This window comes from Periplaneta americana, chromosome 3 (genome assembly GCF_040183065.1).
Source record: "Periplaneta americana isolate PAMFEO1 chromosome 3, P.americana_PAMFEO1_priV1, whole genome shotgun sequence".
NCBI classification, from domain to species: Eukaryota; Metazoa; Arthropoda; class Insecta; order Blattodea; family Blattidae; genus Periplaneta; species Periplaneta americana.
Window position 1 is genome coordinate 20,710,645 of NC_091119.1, and position 22,684 is coordinate 20,733,328.

The 22,684-nt window shown below is 34.4% G+C and overlaps 1 protein-coding gene across 2 annotated transcripts in view; it reads right to left on the reverse strand.

Moving 5' to 3' along the window:
- The window catches only part of LOC138695833 (cytochrome P450 9e2-like), a 33,398-nt gene extending 12,679 nt beyond the window's left edge, over positions 1-20,719 (reverse strand). Inside the window, exons 1-4 of one of the 2 annotated variants that reach the window (XM_069820102.1) lie at positions 20,584-20,719; positions 6,159-6,562; positions 4,175-4,342; positions 532-737 (exon numbers count right to left, since the gene is read on the reverse strand). In XM_069820102.1, the coding sequence (XP_069676203.1) occupies positions 532-737; positions 4,175-4,342; positions 6,159-6,537 (753 nt within the window). In that variant the 5' untranslated portion in view covers positions 6,538-6,562; positions 20,584-20,719. Of the gene's footprint in view, positions 1-531; positions 738-4,174; positions 4,343-6,158; positions 6,563-9,168; positions 9,191-20,583 lie in introns of those variants that run through there. The other variant, XM_069820103.1, reaches the window with a different exon arrangement.
- Between the last annotated feature and the right edge of the window lie 1,965 nt (positions 20,720-22,684).

Genomic DNA, 22,684 nt, shown 5'->3' on the forward strand with positions numbered 1-22,684 from the left:
ACGAGACGAAAGGTAGTTTGGTGTTGAGTTGTGCAGAATTCGAAAGAGTAGAGACAAAGAGTGTAAAGTTCTGCGTTCTTTAAGTCTGAGCCACGAAAGACTTGCGAAGGACGGTGATATGTAATCATATCGTCGGATGTTGCACACGTATCTGACGCACATATTCTGAGCTCGCTGTAACTTGACTGACAGTTGAGAACTTAGGTCACTTAACAAAACGTCACAATAATCGAAGTGCGGCATTACTAGGGTTTGTACTAGGGTAAGTTTTAGTTGCTGGGATAAGAAGTTTCTCAAGCGACTCAAACAGTGAATGGAGGAACAGATTTGTTTATCGTTTCTTTATTTACCACAATGTTTCAGACCCACTGTAGAATACGTATTTCTTGAGCACTACAACGATGTTATGAAATGAAACATATTCTCGCTCAACATATTGTCTCCTCAGGAAATGGCAAAAACTACTACGTTATGTTACTTTACGTTATACTGTATACTGATATATTATTAAGTTATGTAATTTTAGTATACCTTCATAAGTTTTGGGCTCAGCATTAATCCAAAAAATATCAGTGATCGAAGACCTCCAAAATTAGTTACATCTCTGCCCATCTCATAAAATTCATTCTTGGGTTTCTTAAGCGAATCACAGCCAATTCCAAAAGCCGACGTTGCGATCACATCATTTGTGTATCTTGTGAACAAATCTTTCATTTCAACCACCAGCACGTCGCCTTCTGTAAAGCAAAGCGAAATATACATTACAAAAATGAAAAGCCGCAAAAGTTCAAATTGTCTTTAAAAAATTTCGTTACAAAGTTTGGACACACACATCTGAACTTTCTGTTATCGGACTACAGACATTGCTTAACTATATTTTTAATACATTTTCCATACATTTTTTTTTTCCATCAGAAAGCAGAAATACAACATAGCATACAGAATAGAAAACACACTACAAAGACATCTCAACACACAACACAAACAAATAAATACAGGTGTATACAGGAGGGTAGCTGCGAATATATTGAATAAGCAGTCGTGGACAGCCGATAAGGGGTGGTCCTCCAGCTTGGGGGTTGGGCGAAGGGCTAACAACCCATCACCGTAAAAAAAACAGCTTGTTACGAAACCTAACAGTAAGCCTCGGAATGGGACTGATTCTCCGGCACGACCACAACATTCTTGTATATGCGGATGACATGAATATGTTAGCAGAAAATCCACAAACGATTAGGGAAAACACGGAAATTCTACTTGAAGCAAGTAAAGCGTTAGGGTTGGAAGTAAATCCCGAAAAGACAAAGTATATGATTATGTCTCGTGACGAGAATATTGTACGAAATGGAACTATAAAAATTGGAGATTTATCCTTCGAAGAGGTGGAAAAATTCAAATAACTTAGAGCAACAGTAACAAATATAAATGACACTCGGGAGGAAATTAAACGCAGAATAAATATCGTCGGTTTATTGGTAAAAGTGACCAAATCACATTCCAAGGCTTCCAAGCATTATGAAAATTTAAGACATAATTTCATATTAAAAACTAATAATATAGCATATTTACCTTCAAAATAACTTATTACTAACATCTAGAGAAGTACAGTTATCTTTAGATGGATCACTAAACCTTTAAATACCTTTTCCCAACAATTTTGCATTTTGGACTTGGTCACTTTTACCAAGAAACCGACGGTATGGGAAATGCCTGTTATTATTCGGTTGAAAAGCTTTTGTCATCTAGTCTGCTGTCAAAAAATATGAAAGTTAGAATTTATAAAACAGTTATATTACCGGTTGTTCTGTATGGTTGTGAAACTTGGACTCTCACTTTGAGAGAGGAACAGAGATTAAGGGTGTTTGAGAATAAGGTTCTTAGGAAAATATTTGGATCTAAGAGGGATGAAGTTACAGGAGAATGGAGAAAGCTACACAACGCAGACCTGCACGCATTGTATTCTTCACCTCACATAATTAGGAACATAAAATCCAGACGTTTGAGATGGGGAGGGCATGTAGCACGTATGGCGAATCCAGAAGTTCATATAGAGTGTTAGTTGGGAGGCCTGAGGGAAAAAGACCTTTGGGGAGGCCGAGACGTAGATGGGAAGATAATATTAAAAATGGATTTGAGGGAGGTGGGATATGATGGTAGAGACTGGATTAATCTTGCTCAGGATAGGGATCAATGGCGGGCTTATGTGAGGGCGGCAATGAACCTCCGGGTTCCTTAAAAGCCAGTAAGTATACTGTACAAACTCACATGTAATAGTTGCGACAAATTCTACATTGGACAGACAGGCAGATCATTCCAAACACGCTACAAAGAACACATTAAAGCAATAACCAGAAGACACAATACATCTACATATACCGAACACGTAACTAATGCTAACCACACATACAATAACATAAATACAGACATGGAAATCCTACACATACAACCCAAAAACCAAAAACTCAACACACTAGAACAATATGAAATATACAGACACACTAAAACACACCCTAATCAATTTCCCAATACACAGATCAATTTTAGAACACACACACTATTTGACTCCACTCTTCAACACTCAACCGCACCCCTACAACAGGCAGCGATGTCGAGATGACGCCGAGATCTAGTAGGCTCTGATGATGGTGTACAGTATACACCGAAACAGCTGTAAGCCACACGTGCTTATATAATTAACACTAGTAAGTTTGACATTTAATCAATCATTTACATTTTCCATGTAAATATCTTTCTTGTCTGTTCCTATCCTATTAATCTGGTTGTGCAGTTTTATGTGCAAGTATAATTTGCAGTCCACACCTGTGGAGTAACGGTCAGCGCGTCTGGCCGCGAAATCAGGTGGCCCGGGTTCGAATCCCGGTGGGGACAAGTTACATGGTTGAGGTTTTTTTCCGGGGTTTTCCCTCAACCCAATACGAGCAAGTGCTGGGTAACTTTCGGTGCTGGACCCCGGACTCATTTCACCGGCATTATCACCTTCATTTCATTCAGACTTTAAATAACATAGATGTTGATACAGCGTCGTAAAATAACCCAATAAAATAAATACAAGGTTTTGTCCCAGCTGATTAACACGAGATAAGGAAGCAAATGGAAGATAGAATTAAACTTCATATAAAAAAATACTTAGGAATGTTGCAACATTTCTTCAGTATAGATGCTATAAAAATATAAAATGGAAATTAATACTAATAAAACCTAATGTGACAATTCCAAATTTACTAGTGGGATGAAAATTATAACTGGAAGAAATAATATTGAACAGGTATGAGAATTTAATTATCTGGACATTCATGTAACAAATAGCGAACTCACGACAAAGGGAGGAGTACATATTAATTCGCAGGACAAGATGCGACAACTCGAAGTGACAATGTACGATTAAAATTAGGTATACACAATCTACCAACAAGTAATTGGGCACCGTTTTTGCCTCTTTAGAACCTTGTGGTACCGCTCTTGTTGCTATAACAGCAGCCATCCTGTCAGGCATGCTCTCCACTAGTTTGTGTAGGATATCCACTGAAATGCGTCGCCATTCCTCTTGCAAGATGGCACTCAGTTGGACAATGGAAGTTGGCCGCATCTCCCGAGACCTCAATTGCCGTTCCAAATGAACCCAAAGTTGCTCAATGGGATTGAGATCAGGACTCTGTGCAGGCCAGTCCAACAGGTGAGCATTATTGTCTGCCGAAACATGGGGCCAACTTCCATTGTCCAACTGAGTGCCATGTTGCAAGAGGAATGGCAACGCATTCCAGTGGATATCCTACAAAAACTGGTGGAGAGCATGCCTGACAGGGTGGCTGCTGTTATAGCAATAAGAGGTGGTACCACGAGGTTCTAAAGTGGGGAAAAAACAGTACCAAATTACTTTTTGGTAGATAGTGTAGCTTTAAAATTTGTCGTGAATTTGTTCAACTGCACTCTGATCCAAAAAATTATCATTGTTAAAATCTGTCGATTTCACCAAGTTAGAGCTATAATATTTTGATTCAATAACAAGAAAACATTCAGTGAAATTAACTCATGCATGTCTAAGTTTTAAAGTCTTCCAACTTCTTGAATTTCTCCGTAAACTTATTACTTTCTCCATTTCATATAACACAGTTTAACTTCTGGTCATATTGTAACATACTCCACTGGTACTGACCTCTCTCTATCTTGCAGCCTTCCACTGGCATGTTCTTATCCTTGATGCAAGTCTTCAGGAAATCTCCTAGCTGTTCCCCACACTCTGTTATCAGCGTAAACATAGTCTTCATCTTGCTTGACGTGAAGGCAGGACTCAGGGTAGACCTCATGTCTTTCCATTTCTGACCTGTAAATACGTTGCAATGTAGCATCTACAGTGTGATTCCCCCGCTAGAGACCACAAACTTTGTCTATAAAACTGCCATTTAAAGTTTCTCTCGAAATTTTGTATGCACATACCTTCAACAATGTAAAACAGGACCTAACCCCTTGTAATAGGTTTGGACTCTTCCAATGACCTTGATTGATTTTTGTTCCGCTACACTGCATCTCGGTAGTGTTGGCTCGATTGCCTAAGGATTAACAATGTAGGGCCTACACAATCGAAGAGCGCGTGTTCTTCTTTAGTAAATATTGGCAAACGGGTTCATTTATGGCATGTAAAAGGGCATTTCAGATTAAATTTGGTGTGAGACGTGTGCCTTCAAATTATTGTATCCAGAAATTGGTAAGAAAGTTAGAGACAACGGGAAGTCTTGTCACAAAGCATTCTGGGAGGCCAGAAACTGTCTGAAGAGACATTACAGGATGTAAAGGAGCGATTACTGGCGTCACCGTCAAAATCACTGCGAAGGTTTTCCCAAGAAACTAATCTCCCAAATTCCATGTGTCAAAAAGGTGCAAAAAATCAAAAGTACTGTACGCGCTTACCGTGTGTCACGTGTTCAAGAATAGTAATTACAGCCAATAACTCCAACACATTCCAATCTTCAACAGAAGAAATTCTCTTCAAAATATGTGAGTGATTCTCAGTCAATAAATTAGTATTAAATTGTAACAAAACTAACGTAATTCAATTTAAATCATGTCCAAATTCAACCTCACAAATTTCAAGAGCAATAATTAACAATAGATCCCCATTAGAAACAACAACAACCAAATTTCTTGGCTTGAAAGTCGATAATGTATTAAATTGGAAAAAAACATATTAAAGAAATTATCCCCAAACTAAATTCAGCATATTTTGCTATTAGATCTATGCAAAAGATAGTAAATATCATTACCTTAAAAAGAATATACTTTGCACACTTCCACTCGGTAATGAGTTTTGGAATAATATTCTGGGGAAATTCCACAGATATAACAGTATATTCCTATTACAAAAAAAAGGGTAATTACAATAATAGTAGGTGCCAAATCTAGGAAATCTTGTAGGACTATTAAAAAACTACAAATAATGTCCATGGCTTGTCAGTATATTTTTTCATTAATAATCTTCCTCGTATGTAATCGTGAAAACTTTGTAACTAATTCAACAGTTCATAGCATAAATACACGTCAAAAAATGACTTTCATACTCCATCGGAAAGTCTATCGTGTTATAAAAAGGAGTGAGTTATATGGCAATAAAAATTTTTAATAGCCTCCCTATCGATATAAAAATGAAACTCAAAACATAAAACTATTTAGGGCCAAATTAAAGAAGTACCTAATTTCTCACGCCTTCTATTCTGTAGCTGAATTCATGACATTCAATAACGCTTCATGAAATTGTTACTAAAACCTTGTGTTGTACTAGTAGACTATATTGCAAATCTCGTCTGTATATATTTCATCTAGACTGTGACTATAAATTAAGACATTATAAAAGTATTAAGTTTTTTGACTTGTTCCATATTCTAGCTGTGAAGCAATGTATGAATACAATGGAATGTTAATAAATACAATACAATACAATACAAAACTAATGTGTCGTCGTCCAGAAACATAAACAAGTAGCTGATGGAGAAAGGTCTATTACAAACGAGGGATCCTGTGCATTGTAAAGTAAATATAAGTTGAATCACTTAGATTAGTATTTACTCTTATTGCTATTTTCTGAATCTTTTCTTCACAAAGTACAAAATACTGTAGTTATCAAGTTAGACTAATTTGGTTCTTACCTTTAAGGTTGAACAGTCCTTTCCCAAGAAGGGGATCAATTTCTTCACTAAAGGGATTTCTGTGGTCCAGGAAGAATTCAAAATCCTTAATAGTTACAAGTTTTATTAACTCAGGATCTCTAATCATAATTACGGGGTTCAGAAATTCATACAAGCCGCCATATTTATGACCTTCCAACCTTTTGTACAAATCATTGATGAAGTCGGCGAATGAGAGCCTGCCCAAAACCACAGGTGCCATGTTACCGAAGAATGGTATGGGCTTAAGATGGTACACGTTCATCTTATAGAAGTGATTGTGAGTCCATGTGCCAATGACGTAAGCTATTAACGTGACGATGCCTGCAGCCAGGATCCACTCTGACAGAGAATCCAGCATCTTGACGAGGAACTGTTTAAATCAACTGAAATGTGAAAAAATAAAATTACATGTTATACAGAGTGGAAGGGGTATACGTGCAAATATTTTGATATTTGTTTAAGAAAAATGCAAGTGACTTAACGTCCTATTTACGTTTTCTTTTGCCCTTATACTTTTTCCATAAATGTGTCACATATTTTATGGTATGTTGTTTTATGAATGGTAGTACCACAGTCTAGTATATACAGTGACGAAGCTTGAGTTTTGAGGATACTAGGAACAATAGACTGTGCCGGTACTATTTCACATTGTCTGTAATGAGGCGATAGTAGCGATCCTAGTGCATATTTACTACGTATTGAGCTTCGTGACTGTATATACTAATCCCCATTTCAGTTTGGTTGATAGGCTTTCCCCTCTACTCACACTCTTTACCATCCGCGTGAAGGGGAAGATGCTACTGTCTATCTTACTAACGTTCGACTAATTGACTTTGAACATAGTGAAAATTGTTATTATTGAAAACGTTTACCGGTAATTATATTTCGAAAATCTATACTAACCGTTTATATTTCATTTTATTGTTGTTTATATCAACTGGCACATTACTGACAGCAGAAGATAAATGTTTTCTGCACTGCTAGTTGCTACTCGGACGGAACAATCTGCACTGTGTCGCTCCCCCCCCCCCCGACTTCATAATACAAACTAACATCCCTTTATGTAATTAATTATTAGTTGAAAATTTTGTAAAAAAGACACTAAAATATATTGAAACATGTAATTGTCAAATATTTGTGTCACAGTATTTTATATCCATTTATGTACTTCCTTTAATATTTTATTTTCTTGTGTGCACAACTTGGGGGTGCAGGTATAAGAGGTAACAGCTACCGGTCTGTCACTGACGGACTCAGGGCAAGTAGAAGGGGAAAGAAATGCCTTCGCATCCTCTCAACTTGTATGAAATATATATATTTTTTTATTTAAATTTAAATATACAGAATATAATTACAAAACAAACACGAGAAATAGAAATAAAATAATAAAAGCAATATAAAAAGAAGATACAGTAGTATTAACAAAATTTGAGACCGAATGAGCAGCGCTCGTGCTCGGTCGCAGTTCAGATATAATATTAAAATAAAAAATAATAATATAAATAAATAAGTAAAATAAAATAAGAACTAAAATATAATTACAGCGGCAATGGAATTATATAATATAATATTAACACTAGAGAAGAATAATATCGCACGTGAAAAGTAGGACTAGTATATATTTCAAAATTATAGAATACAAATATAATATAGGTTGATTAATTAATACATATAGGCTATAAATTTATTTAATCAACTTGAAAATATTAACACGTTTCTAATTTTCTTGTTGTATGTTAGTGGGTTACATGTTAGAAGTTCTGGGTGTAATTTAGTTAAAGCATTGTACAACCGAGGGCCAAAGTTAATGCTATGCTTTAGACCAGCAGATGTGAGACATTTAGGTTCTATTAATGTTGAATTAATATTTCGTCTTGTGTCATAATTGTGTGCCTGTAATACAAACTTATTACGATTTTTATGATAAAATTTTAACAGCGTATACTTATAAATTTGTTATATGTCGAAATGTTTAGAATGTGGTAGTGCTATGAAACGCCTGTCAGTTTAGACTATACGCACGTCTTTCGACATTATTATACTCAAGCATAAACAGTTAAGGGTGATTAACCTTACAGGAACCTCACTTGACTTAATGGAAGGATTCACTGATGTTGAATTAGCCAATATTCATTGTTAATGTACGGAACAGTAAGGGAATCTGCAATCGTGGCAAGGAAGCTCTGTTAGCTACGATTTCCAAATAGACTATTGTTCGTTGCTGTGAACCAAAGACTCTATCTCGAACCGAGAATCGTGGACCGCAACGTGACGTTGTTTATTTTGTAAGTAAAATCTTTCGTATCCGGCATCCAAATAACCGGCAATACCAAAATAACAACACTTCTGGCTAGGCCAAGAAACAGTCATTCATGCGAAAGGAAAGAGTCGGACGAAGATGTGAGTGGTTTTCGTGGATCGCATATGTCGCATATTGTTTACTCTTTACATTGTTCACGTGTGAAAACATAGAAAACCCCGTTATGTCCCTGGAGTAGATCGGGTAGCATCGGTAAGCTGTCACTTGGGCCTTGCAAACATTGCGCAGAGAAGACATCTTTAAATTTACCACTTGAACTCGCCCGTTTCGAAGGGGTGTTGGACGAGTCTAAATAGGAAAGTGTGAAATTTTCTGTTCCTACAGGGCGTAAAAGTTTAATTCTAGTGGTAGATAGTATATACAGAGTGTTTCAAAAATACGGGGCATGATTTCAGGTATGTATTTCCCACGTGTAGACAATCAAAATAGTTCATTACAACGTGTGTCCGGAAATGCTTTATTTCCGAGTTATGGCCTTCACAACATTGAAATTCACCGGAACGTTTTTCTTTCCGCAGGTCGTTGCCGTCAAAGGAGACATTAAGAGGGCACTCTGACAGTTCATTCCGAGGCGAAGGTTACATTCAGTGTTGTGTAGGTACTTGGATCGAAGGTTTCCTGATCGATGGATAGGTAGAGGTGGCCCAATTGCTTGGCCTTCACGCTCACCTGATCTGAACCCTCTCGATTTCTACTTGTGGGGCCATTTAAATCATTAGTTTATTCGTCTCCGGTGCCTGATTTGGAATCCCTTCGGAATCGAATTGTGGCATGTTCTGAGAACATACGCAATACTCCTGGAGTTTGGGATCGTGTTCGCAGGTCAATGAGACATCGATGTGAGATCTGTATTCAAGCAGGACGTGGACATTTTGAACATCTTCTGTAATGACAACGACCTGCGGAAAGAAAAACGTTCCGGTGAATTTCAATGTTGTGAAGGCCATAACTCGGAAATGAAGCATTTCCGGACACATGTTGTAATGAACTATTTTGATTGTCTACATGTGGGAAATACATACCTGAAATTATGCCCCGTATTTTTTAAACACCCCCTTATAAAGAAGAAGACGTTAAAGAGGTTGAAATCATCGAGCGTTACTTCATTTTCATAGTTGGGACGTTGGCTACACTGCTCTTCACATCACATGGCTGCTATTTAAAATTGTCATAAGGTTACAAAACGTCTGGTATTTTGTACGGTATTATGTATTACAATAATTATGAACTGATGAATGTACATTACCGTATTAAGTACTAAAAATAAACATTTTACATATTTCAAAACTTTACTTTTAAATATCTGTATGAAAATTATTAAATTTGAACAAAAAAAAAATGTTTGTACAGTACAGTATGTATTTACATAACATATAAACGTATTTTCCAATTATCCAGCAAAATCAATTATTCGGCACTGGCTTTGCTCCACAGTTGCCGGATACGAGGAATTCTATTGTATATGTTTATTCTTTAATAGATGATTTTCTGTAGGATTATGAGTATGGATCTGCGAAATTTCTAACTTCTACATTTTTACACCAAATAATCTTGAACTTTTACCGCATATTTCTTACAATGTGTGTGTATGTATGTATGTATGTATGTATGTATGTATGTATGTATGTATGTATGTATGTATGTATGTATGTATGTATGTATGTATGTATGTATGTATGTATGTATGTATGTATTCACACTGCAATGGGTATATACCCGGTGGCAGTGGTAACTAATTACACTCAATAATTATAGTAATAAACACAATTAATAAAAAATACAATTAATAATAATACTAATAAGTAATACTAACATTAATTAAGAATAATAATAATAATAATAATAATAATAATAATAATAATAATAATATCCTAAATTAAATGAAGCACAGTCACTTAAATAACATTTAAAGTAAAAATAGCATTGCAATACACATATTTTCACTTTGATATTCCAATTAGTTTACTTATAATTAATTTTTGTTGTTTTTTAATACTGAATTATAATTGTCCCAATGTTCAAAGTTTACACAATTTTCCTTTTAATTTATATTTAATTTATTCCTGATACATGTAGGTCTGTCCCGCGCCGTGGCTTCGTGGTCTAAGACATCCTGCCTAGGACTTGCGTTACGGAATGCGCGCTGGTTCGAGTCCTCATGGGGGAAGAAATTTTCTCATGAAATTTCGGCCAGTGTATGGGACCGGCGCCCACCCAGCATCGTGATGCACTTGGGGAAGTACGATAGATAGCTAAATCCGATTGCGAATGCCAGCTATAAGGCGGGGGGGATCATCGTGCTAACCACACGATACCTGCATTCTGGTTGGATGATCGTTCACCTCTGCTTCGGCATGTGGGCGTCAGGCCAGCAGCCGGCTGGTCGGTCTACGCCCTTTACGGGCTGTAGCGCCACGGATTGAACATGTACGTCTACGTAAAATATGACGCATGCTTTTCATATTTTTCCACTTTTTGAGAAAAATAGTAATAGGCCTATGCGTTACAAGAGCGGTGTGTTGATGTTTTCAAGTTCGAGAAAAAGATTGAAAAAGCGAAACGTAGAGGAATTTCTAATTAGTTGCAATGAAATCTCCATCTTGGTTTCTGTTCAATGACGGCAACTTTTAAAAACTAAAATATCTATCTTCAACATTGTTGCTATAAAATGTTTTCTGTGTTTACTATATTCCAGCAGGCCGTGATATACGTCTGTCTTTTTTTCCCCCCAGTCTATAAATGCGAACTTAAAACAAACGGTAAGGTTATGTAATGATTTATTTTTCATTTTAATATTTTAACAATATTATTTATATAGCATATTGCAGTAATAACATCCGCATCTGGAATCTTGTTGATTTTTTCACGGCTTCCTTAATGTTACTTGCATTACAAATGCAGTAACTTTTGTGGTGTTGTAGAGTTTACTTAATTTCTGCAAATATTTAAAAACAATAATTAACAGTGCAATTTAGGTGAAATTGCAGTGGTATTGCAATTTAGGTGAAATTGCAGTGGTAAGTTTCCAATTTATAATTATTACTATGTTAAACGTCTCTAAAAATATGTTAAAAGCCTAAAGCAGTAAAATGAATGTCGCGCTTAAGCGGTAAGAAGAGGGAAATTGTTATGTGTGTTACGTTGGGAATAGTGAATGTGGTATTTCACACTTACCGCGTATTGGTTCTGTGCGGAAAACGAGCAAATACGCACGATCTCGCACAAAATTAATTATACATATCTACTGAGACAGTACAGTTTATAAATCAAGACGAAGGACTTCGTTTTTTTTTCTATATAGTTACGTCTATATCTTTCTTTATTCGTTTCACTCGTAGGCACGGTAACAGCTCCATAACAGTAGCACATCCTTAGCAAGATATATCGGTTTAAATGTACGTGCAGGCTTATTGTCCAAATGTAAGGCCAGTGATTGGAGGGCACATAGTTGACCTTCGTGTACCCAAGGTCAATTTATTAGCATGAATTACATAGCTTCATATGTGGATGTACTAGGATGGCAACCCAAGAGAAGACATCCAATCATATCATTGAAACACTTGCAAATGAATGCTGTAAAGAAATAGTCGAAACTTTTGTTTATATTTCTGTTTATAGAACATAACCAAAGTAAATTATTAAAATAAACTGTTACAGGTATTTTAAAGCACTTGCAAATGAATGCTGTAAAGAAATAGTCGAAACTTTGGTTTAAATTTCTGTTTATACAATATAACGAAAGTAAATTATTAACATAAACTATTACAGCTATTTTAAAACACTTGCAAATGAATGCTGCAAAGAAATAGTCGAAACTTTTGTTTATATTTCTGTTTATAGAACATAACCAAAGTAAATTATTAAAATAAACTGTTACAGGTATTTTAAAACACTTGCAAATGAATGCTGTAAAGAAATAGTCGAAACTTTTGTTTATATTTCTGTTTATAGAACATAACCAAAGTAAATTATTAAAATAAACTGTTACAGGTATTTTAAAGCACTTGCAAATGAATGCTGTAAAGAAATAGTCGAAACTTTTGTTTATATTTCTGTTTATAGAACATAACCAAAGTAAATTATTAAAATAAACTGTTACAGGTATTTTAAAACACTTGCAAATGAATGCTGTAAAGAAATAGTCGAAACTTTTGTTTATATTTCTGTTTATAGAACATAACCAAAGTAAATTATTAAAATAAACTGTTACAGGTATTTTAAAGCACTTGCAAATGAATGCTGTAAAGAAATAGTCGAAACTTTTGTTTATATTTCTGTTTATAGAACATAACCAAAGTAAATTATTAAAATAAACTGTTACAGGTATTTTAAAACACTTGCAAATGAATGCTGTAAAGAAATAGTCGAAACTTTTGTTTATATTTCTGTTTATAGAACATAACCAAAGTAAATTATTAAAATAAACTGTTACAGCTATTTTAAAACACTTGCAAATGAATGCTGTAAAGAAATAGTCGAAACTTTTGTTTATATTTCTGTTTATAGAACATAACCAAAGTAAATTATTAAAATAAACTGTTATAGCTATTTTAAAACACTTGCAAATGAATGCTGTAAAGAAATAGTCGAAACGTTTGTTTATATTTCCGTTTATAGAACATAACCAAAGTAAATTATTAAAATAAACTGTTACAGCTATTTTAAAACACTTGCAAATGAATGCTGTAAAGAAATAGTCGAAACGTTTGTTTATATTTCTGTTTATAGAATATAACCAAAGTAAATTATTAAAATAAACTGTTACAGGTATTTTAAAACACTTGCAAATGAATGCTGTAAAGAAATAGTCGAAACTTTTGTTTATATTTCTGTTTATAGAACATAACCAAAGTAAATTATTAAAATAAACTGTTACAGGTATTTTAAAGCACTTCCAAATGAATGCTGTAACGAAATAGTCGAAACGTTTGTTTATATTTCTGTTTATAGAACATAACCAAAGTAAATTATTAAAATAAACTGTTACAGGTATTTTAAAACACTTGGAAATGAATGCTGTAAAGAAATAGTCGAAACTTTTGTTTATATTTCTGTTTATAGAATATAACCAAAGTAAATTATTAAAATAAACTGTTATAGCTATTTTAAAACACTTGCAAATGAATGCTGTAAAGAAATAGTCGAAACTTTTGTTTATATTTCTGTTTATAGAATATAACCAAAGTAAATTATTAAAATAAACTGTTATAGCTATTTTAAAACACTTGCAAATGAATGCTGTAAAGAAATAGTCGAAACGTTTGTTTATATTTCTGTTTATAGAACATAACCAAAGTAAATTATTAAAATAAACTGTTACAGCTATTTTAAAACACTTGCAAATGAAAGCTGTAAAGAAATAGTCGAAACTTTTGTTTATATTTCTGTTTATAGAACATAACCAAAGTAAATTATTAAAATAAACTGTTATAGCTATTTTAAAACACTTGCAAATGAATGCTGTAAAGAAATAGTCGAAACTTTTGTTTATATTTCTGTTTATAGAATTTAACCAAAGTAAATTATTAAAATAAACTGTTACAGCTATTTTAAAACACTTGCAAATGATATATGTAAAGTTATTCTGTTTTTTGCAACCATTATGTACTTGTGTGAATATAACACACACAACACACTCTTCTCCTCGCCTCTAGCCGAAATTAAAGCTAAGCGTCAGATCACTTTCGTATTGCACTGAAATTCAATTGGTGAGAGACAAAGAATATTTCTTGTAGAATAAGCATGATAATTTGACGAGTACTTGGGTTTGTTTTTGTGGAAATATGTTAATAATGTATATACGTAGCTTAGACCTAATTATGTTTTTTTTCTAAAACTTTTAAATCTTTTAGATGTGTCGGATAATCAATTTGTTTATTAAAAAAAATATTCTCCTATTTTTAAGTTCATTCAGGGGAAACACAACATATTTTGGTGTACCTTCCCAATCTATTAGTTGATACTCATTAACCGTTAAATTGGCAAAACTTCATTTCTCACACTAGTTTATTAAACCGTGTCGGACTGTAAAGAAAACAACTATCACAATGTCCATATTTGAGAGAGAGAGAAATAAATCGTCCGGCCTTAATTAAGGATGACCACGATGATCCGGAAATTAATAGCAAATAATAGTACATTATGTAACGAGCCTATAATGGTAGTAATTAAGACGCGAGTATGTTTATGAAACGAGCGCAAGCGAGTTTCATAATTTTCATACTAGCGTCTTAATTACCATTATAGTCAAGTTTCATACGACTTTTTATGCTCGACCATATTAATTTTTTCCGGCAATTGGTGAAATGAATTTGCGGCAATCTGCTTTGTGAAAGGCTGGAAGATGACTGTGAATTGATGTTAATTTGTGTGTTGTTTTTTTCGACTGAGTTTAATATTGTCTAATCTCGCGCTAGTTGTCTTTCGATTGCATATCCGAGAATAATCGATACTTGCGCTTTCATATTGCTACAATGGTATTTTGTGATTGGTGGAACACCTGAACTTTAATGAATCGGTGTACTTTAATGAGGTCCATTAAACGGCTGCTACCAGGTGTATAATTACTACATTTCGGCATGGTCGAGCATAAAAATATAATTAATTAAATATGAGTATTGTTATAAAAATAAAATGTAATAATTAAGCACCACTGATTAGCATATTATAAAATAAAATCATAGAAGATGACTTTAAAATTATACTTATAAATAAAAGATTTTATTTAAAACTAGCATAAACTTATCCTTAATTAAGGCCTTCTGAGTGGTATAAATGAAATTGTATAATCTGCAGGGAGTCTTTAAGAATTTTCGAGATGATTTTTTGAATTTCAAAAGATGATATTAATAGTTGTTTTACAAAATTATATGTAAATTTTAGTAAAGAACTCCGACCACCAAAAAATAAACTTGTCAGTGACCGATTGAAGAGAGGGATGTTATACTTGGCACTAAGGTAGGGAATACAAGGTTCATAAATGGCCCTCTTTTTCCTGATCAATCTGATGAGCTTGGTTTAGATCTCTCTCCATGCGTATAGTTGGATCTATGATACTAGCCTTTTGTTGTTGCCTGTTTATTGCTATTATATCCGCTCTTCTGTGAGAGTCGTCTTCAGAAATACAGTGGACCTCTTCATGAACTTCCCAACCCTTGTTCCGAAGAAGACAGGCGATAGCTCCACGGACTCTATGATGCCTGTTGTTACGCAATAACTCTCCTTTCCGACAAAAGCCCAACACGTGGCCAAGAGTTTCTGTCTCGTTGCAGCCAGGTTGACGGCAACGGGTCGTGCTGAAAGCTCTGCCAGGAACGGAGCGCACTGCAGTAAGGTTGCAGGACATCTTGATCGCATTAATATATTCCGAAGACGACAAATTCTTTTTGGTGCTGACCCATGAATTGGCTCTTGGATATTCTTCATAGATGACTACACCTTTCCCCTTATGAGGTAACTAACACCAGGATTCAAACGATCTCTTTCGCAATTCATCACGGTAGATGTCTGCCAGTAGTTCGAGGTGTTATACTGGCTTCAGGAATTTTCAGGCGCTTGAGAGCAGTTGTGCAATATTATAGTGTTGTGAAATTTTAATTTTCCTACCAATTTTTTTCTATTCTATTAAAATTATAGCATATAACCTATTAACCTGTTGTATCCTATAGGATAGGCTTACTTACTTACTTACTTACAAATGGCTTTTAAGGAACCCGAAGGTTCATTGCCGCCCTCACATAAGCCCGCCAGCGGTCCCTATCCTGTGCAAGATTAATCCAGTCTCTATCATCATACCCCACCTCCCTCAAATACATTTTAATATTATCCTCCCATCTACGTCTCGGCCTCCCTTAAGGTCTTTTTCCCTCCGGTCTCCCAACTAACAATCTATATGCATCTTATTATAGGGATAGGTAACAAGCTGTTTTTTACGGTGATGAGTTGTTAGCCCTTCGCCCAACCTCCAAGCTGGAGGACCACCCCTTATCGGCTGTCCACGACTGCTTATTCAATATATTCGCAGCTACTCTCCATATCTGGAGGCTACATTGCCAATTTAAGAGTTAACTGAATAGTAAATTTCCCCTGAATCGAGCATGGGAAGGTTTTGTATTGCGTAGTATGGCCAAATTACACATTAGGGTAAAGTATTAGTATAAATCTGACTTCCATTCAGTGCAGATCAGTTTACTTCGCGGTATGAAATGCACACGAAAACAGCCAATCTTCATTTATGATAAATTGATAATGTTTGTTGCAAAGATGTCATAGAAATATCATGGCGTTTGACAACCATCTCATTCAACAATCCAGAATTTAATGGAAAAGTCTATGGAACTGGCTCATCTATACTAATAATAAATCAGTAGCCGAAATTGTTCTGGTAATTTTCGATTTTCCAAAAATAATTGGTCCTAACATATATAATTAACCACCCTGAAACCGAAAATCGCTTTTTTGGAATTTTTGTTTGTATGTCTGTCTGTCTGTATGTATGTTTGTTACCCTTTCACGCGATAATGGCTGAACGGATTTCAATGAAAATTGGAATATAAATTAAGTTCGATGTAACTTAGATTTTAGGCTATATGACACTCAAAATACATTATTTAAAAGGGGGATTATAAGGGGGCCTGAACAAAATAAGTTGAAATATCTCGCCTATTATTGATTTTTGTGAAAAATGTTGCATAACAAAAGTTTTTTTTTTTAATAATTTGCGATAAGTTTTATTCCTTTAAAAATTTTGATACGACTGATATGTAATGAGATAAATGAGTTTTAAAATTAAAATAGCTGCCAGCTAAGGCCGTGTATTGAATTAAAAAACAAATGACTTCGTCTATAAGGGGCCTTGGACAGCAACAATCGAAAGCTATGAAAGATGGCCTACAGAGAATGTTTCTGTGTTTGTATGAAGTACGAGTAATATCGAAAGCTGAATTAACCGATTTGTATAATTAATTCTTATTTCACCATTGGAAAGTGTAGTTTCTCTAGATGGACATAATGCTATAATGTTATTACAGTAACTTCTGATATAATATAATATAATATAATATAATATAATATAATATAATATAATATAATATAATATAATATAATATAATATAATATAATATAATATAATATAATATAATATAATATATGTAATGTAATATTATATAATATAATTTAAGTTATTTGAAGGGTTCACAACCATAGTGAGCCAAGCGCCATTTACTGAATACGTAGAAAACAAGGGTTAAAATTAAGTTATTACCATAATTCAATGGAACTTATAACAAGTAAAATAAAATATACACATTAAATCTAAATGATGTCGATCTTCATTAAACTATGGTTGCATGTAATAAAAATTAAGAAACAGATTAAAGAAATTGTCATTGCACCAAGTGAGTGTCTCTGAACCAAAATGATAGCATTTTAATTATTTGGATGCAATTTAAATTAAGTCGCATATTAAACGGTTTATCCTTCTATCAAACACGAATGTTCCCTGGATCAAACGTCCTATTTTAATTATGTAATTACTTTATATTTATTTATAACGGGTGCAGCGGAGCGCACGGGTACGGCTAGTTTTGAAATAAATAAGAAGGCGTATAAATCGCGTTCTAACTGAAGAAAAACTCCGTGACACAGGCTATAGCTTAAAACATTCTTTCACGAATTCGTTAAGAAAGTTATCTCAACAGGCTGGTAAATGATTCTTTATTAGATTTTCTATCGATATGGACAAAAATCACGATCCTACTCGCAATAGTTACCGAATAACGTCATATTCTGAGAAAAGTATGAACTTTCAACACATAAGATATTACATTTTTTTGTTACATAAAACATTTCGTCCTGAGAATCTGCAGGGTTATTTCACTTCCACCCTTTCTAAAAGTTTGCTTGTATGTTTCCACTGGAAGTCCACCAGGGAGTTTATATACAGAAAATAATACCTATAATTCTGTGCCCGAGAAGAAAAAGGTCTTAAGAAAACATGTTATACTTTTCAGGAGAGCAGTAGAAAGATTGAAATTGGTGTCAATTATAGAGTTCTTTTAATTAAGAAGTTTTTCCTGGATATTATTTGTTTATATTTCCTGTAAAATAGGTAATGTTGCTCATTTAACAATTTTCTTGATTATTTCTAAAAGTAGCCGCACTTAAGCCCTTTTAAGACTACAATTGAAACTGAGAAGAAGGGACTATTTAAACATAAGACCTTTTTCGTGTCAAAGTAAATGGAAATGTAAATTATAAAGAATACAAAATAGTTCTTAAGCAATATAGGACTGTTTACCCTGGTGCTTAAAGTTTTAAAAGGAAAGGACATCAGTATGTGATAAAATGGCTAAAATACAAGTTAAACCTTTTTAATAGGGAAGCTTGGAAAGTAAACATGTGATGGTTTGTAAGGAATAAAGTATTAAATATTCTTAAGTCCTTTATTCTGTGTGTGCTCGATTCAAAAAATACTTAGGACATTTGGTAACGCTCTATAAATCCAGTCAGGAGTGTTATTTGACTTCAGCCGTTTAGCAGATTGTAGAGAATTGTTTCCGCTTTCAGAATGTATAAAAATCTCATTTTCACAAAAAATTGACTTAAGACCTTTTTCCTCCCAGCCACAGAATTGAAGACCTGAATTGGAAAACATTCTAAGTCCATTAAAGTAAAGTTTTCACGAAAGCATAATACTGTGTACTCTTACCATATAAGAGTATTAAAATAAATATTTGTATGATTAAAAACAGAGTTAGAGTCGAACTTCGGATATTCTTTTTACAGAATGGCAGCCTATGTAAAACATCACGTAATATGACTGGTAAAAGGTCAATATTGGATTTGGGATGTATGTCAATTCAGGTCTTCAATTACAGTGTTAGCACAGTCTACTATATACAGTCGCGAAGTTTGAGGTGTTTTTTTGCAAATCTCGTGATAAAGCGCTCCAAGCGGTTAGCAACTAGAAACAATAGACTGTCCATGGTCGACTTTGGACTGTGTCGTATTTCTATCGAGTGCTAGCTCGTTGCGTATTTCACATTGATGCTTGTGAAATGTTCGTTATTGGTTATAATGAAAATGTTAATGGCTAAAATATAATAATTGGAATAATAATATGGGACAAGGATGAGATGTTTGTAGTGCTATAAATTGTAGCAACAGTAAGAGAAAGAGACCAGAGTTATCCTTTTTCGGATTTCCGAAAGATTCAGAAAGGTTCCTGGGTTTCCACAAGAATGCTGTGCAGAAACAAAACGGTTAATTTGAAGTTCTTTGTGACTGTTAGAATACATTATATCCTTAAATTTCACAATGAAAATTTCAGTCTAACCGAAAGGACATTAGATACCGGTTAAAGTTCTGTCACTTAGGCTGCTAAATTTCCAGAGAAATAAAGGTTAGGTTTACTTTTTTTTCAGAGGATATATTTTTAATTGTAGCTATTAATTTTGTTATTATTTTATGTGTTATTTTACTAAAGACGTAGAAAAATTAAGTTTGTTTTAATGAAATTTATTGATCACGTTTTATTTCCAATTCTGGTGTGATTATTATTGCTTAACCTCATCCCACTTTGTTAACTACGTAAGCCTACACTACAAGTACCGGTACACGTAAGTTACTCCATTAATTCATATTTCCATTATTATTGTTGTAAAGAGAAATGTAAATTAATATTTACTGGTTTCATAGTTAATTATCGCTATAATCTTGAATGAGTGAAGCTATTATAGTAAATTTCAGTTCGTTTTGAACAAACAAAAATTATATTAACTTATTTCTTGCAGGTATCTTCGAGTTTATGGTGGAATTTAATATACTTCATTAAAGTAATAAATTAACTTTATGCATTTAATATTTCAATAATGGAAGGAAGGTGTTAATTTTTCCAAAAGAACATGACAACGAAAGTGTAACATATTTTGTCGGCTGCTAGGAGAGAGATCTGTGATAATGAGGCGATAGTAGCGATCCTAGTGGTGGGCAACTACCCATGTTTGCATTTTGACTACATATTGAGCTTCGCGACTGTATATAGTAGACTGTGGTGTTAATAGAAGTTAAACTTATTGTACGCACCTTGCTGTGTAGACGAGGTTGAACACCGCCACCGTCTGATCGCGATCTGCAGCTCTCAGTCTACTTACTCTCTACTGGCAACTCGATCTCTACACTGGTTACGCAATCTAAGCCCTCGCCATGCGTCGACCCTGTGTCTATGATAGTAATCCTCTTTTTTATACTACAATAATTTATTGTGACGCAAATTGTATTTTATCGTATTCGTTGTTGAAGTTTTACTTATCTTTATACATAGTGAACAGTAAATAATGTCATTAATTACAGGGGGTTATTCTTTGAGATATTTCAAACAAAAATTTAATACAATAATTGTTATTTTTTGTTTCCCTTTGAAGATAAAAATGTTTGCGTATGAAACATTTCATGGCATGTTTTTGGAAAGCCATTGATTTAATTCCCGATATGCTCAATCAATTTAAGAGGGCATTGTAGTAGTAGGTAGGTTATTTTACGACGCTTTATCAACATCTAGGTTATTTAGCGTCTGAATGAGATGGTGATAATGCCGGTGAAATGAGTCCGGGGTCCAACACCGAAAGTTACTCAGCATTTGCTCATATTGGATTGAGGGAAAACCCCGGAAAAAACATCAACCAGGTAACTTGCCCCAACCGGGAATCGAACCCGGGCCACCTGGTTTCGCGGCCAGACGCGCTAGACGTTATTGCACAGGTGTGGACGAGAGCAGTGTATTATGATAATAAATTATTGAAATAAGTTTAGTGTTATACATCAGTTATTCATAGATTTCAAAAAGGCATATGACTCGGTTAAGAGGGAAGTATTATATGATATTCTTATTGAATTTGGTATTCCCAAGAAACTAGTTCGATTAATTAAAATGTGTCTCAGTGAAACATACAGCAGAGTCCGTATAGGTCAGTTTCTATCTGATGCTTTTCCAATTCACTGCGGGCTAAAGCAGGGAGATGCACTATCACCTTTACTTTTTAACTTCGCTCTAGAATATGACATTAGGAAAGTTCAGGATAACACAGAGGGTTTGGAATTGAACGGGTTACATCAGCTTCTTGTCTATGCAGATGACGTGAATATGTTAGGAGAAAATCCACAAACGATTAGGGAAAACACGGAAATTTTACTTGAAGCAAGTAGAGCGATCGGTTTGGAAGTAAATCCCGAAAAGACGAAGTATATGATTATGTCTCGTGACCAGAATATTGTACGAAATGGAAATATAAAAATTGGAGATTTATCCTTCGAAGAGGTGGAAAAATTCAAATACCTTGGAGCAACAGTAACAAATATAAATCATACTCGGGAGGAAATTAAACACAGAATAAATATGGGAAATGCGTGTTATTATTCGGTTGAGAAGCTCTTATCATCCAGTCTGCTGTCCAAAAATCTGAAAGTTAGAATTTATAAAACAGTTATATTAGCGGTTCTTCTGTATGGTTGTGAAACTTGGACTCTCACTCTGAGAGAGGAACATAGGTTAAGGGTGTTTGAGTATAAGGTGCTTAGGAAAATATTTGGGGCTAAGCGGGATGAAGCTACAGGAGAATGGAAAAAGTTACACAACACAGAACTGCACGCATTGTATTCTTTACCTAACATAATTAGGAACTTAAAATCCAGACGTTTGAGATGGGCAGGGCATGTAGCACGTATGGGCGAATCCAGAAATGAATATAGAGTGTTAGTTGGGAGACCGAAGGGAAAAAGACCTTTAGGGAGGCCGAGACGTAGATGGGAGGATAATATTAAAATGGATTTGAGGGAGGTGGGGTGTGATGATAGAGACTGGATTAATCTTGCACAGGATAGGAACCGATGGCGGGCTTATGTGAGGGCGGCAATGAACCTTCGAGTTCCTTAAAAGCCATTTGTAAGTAAGTACTTTAAATGTGCAGAAATTTGATCCGAACACATGTAACTTTTCGTTCTAAAAAGGAATGTTACAATGTTACTGTTCGGATCATATTTATGCACATTAAAAGGCTAAAAATAAAATTCTTTCAATCATTTATCATAATACTTTGCTCTCTTAAACTGATTGAGCATATTGGGAATTAAATCAATGACTTTCCCAGAACACGCTATGAAATTTTTTATGTGAAACAATTTTTATCTA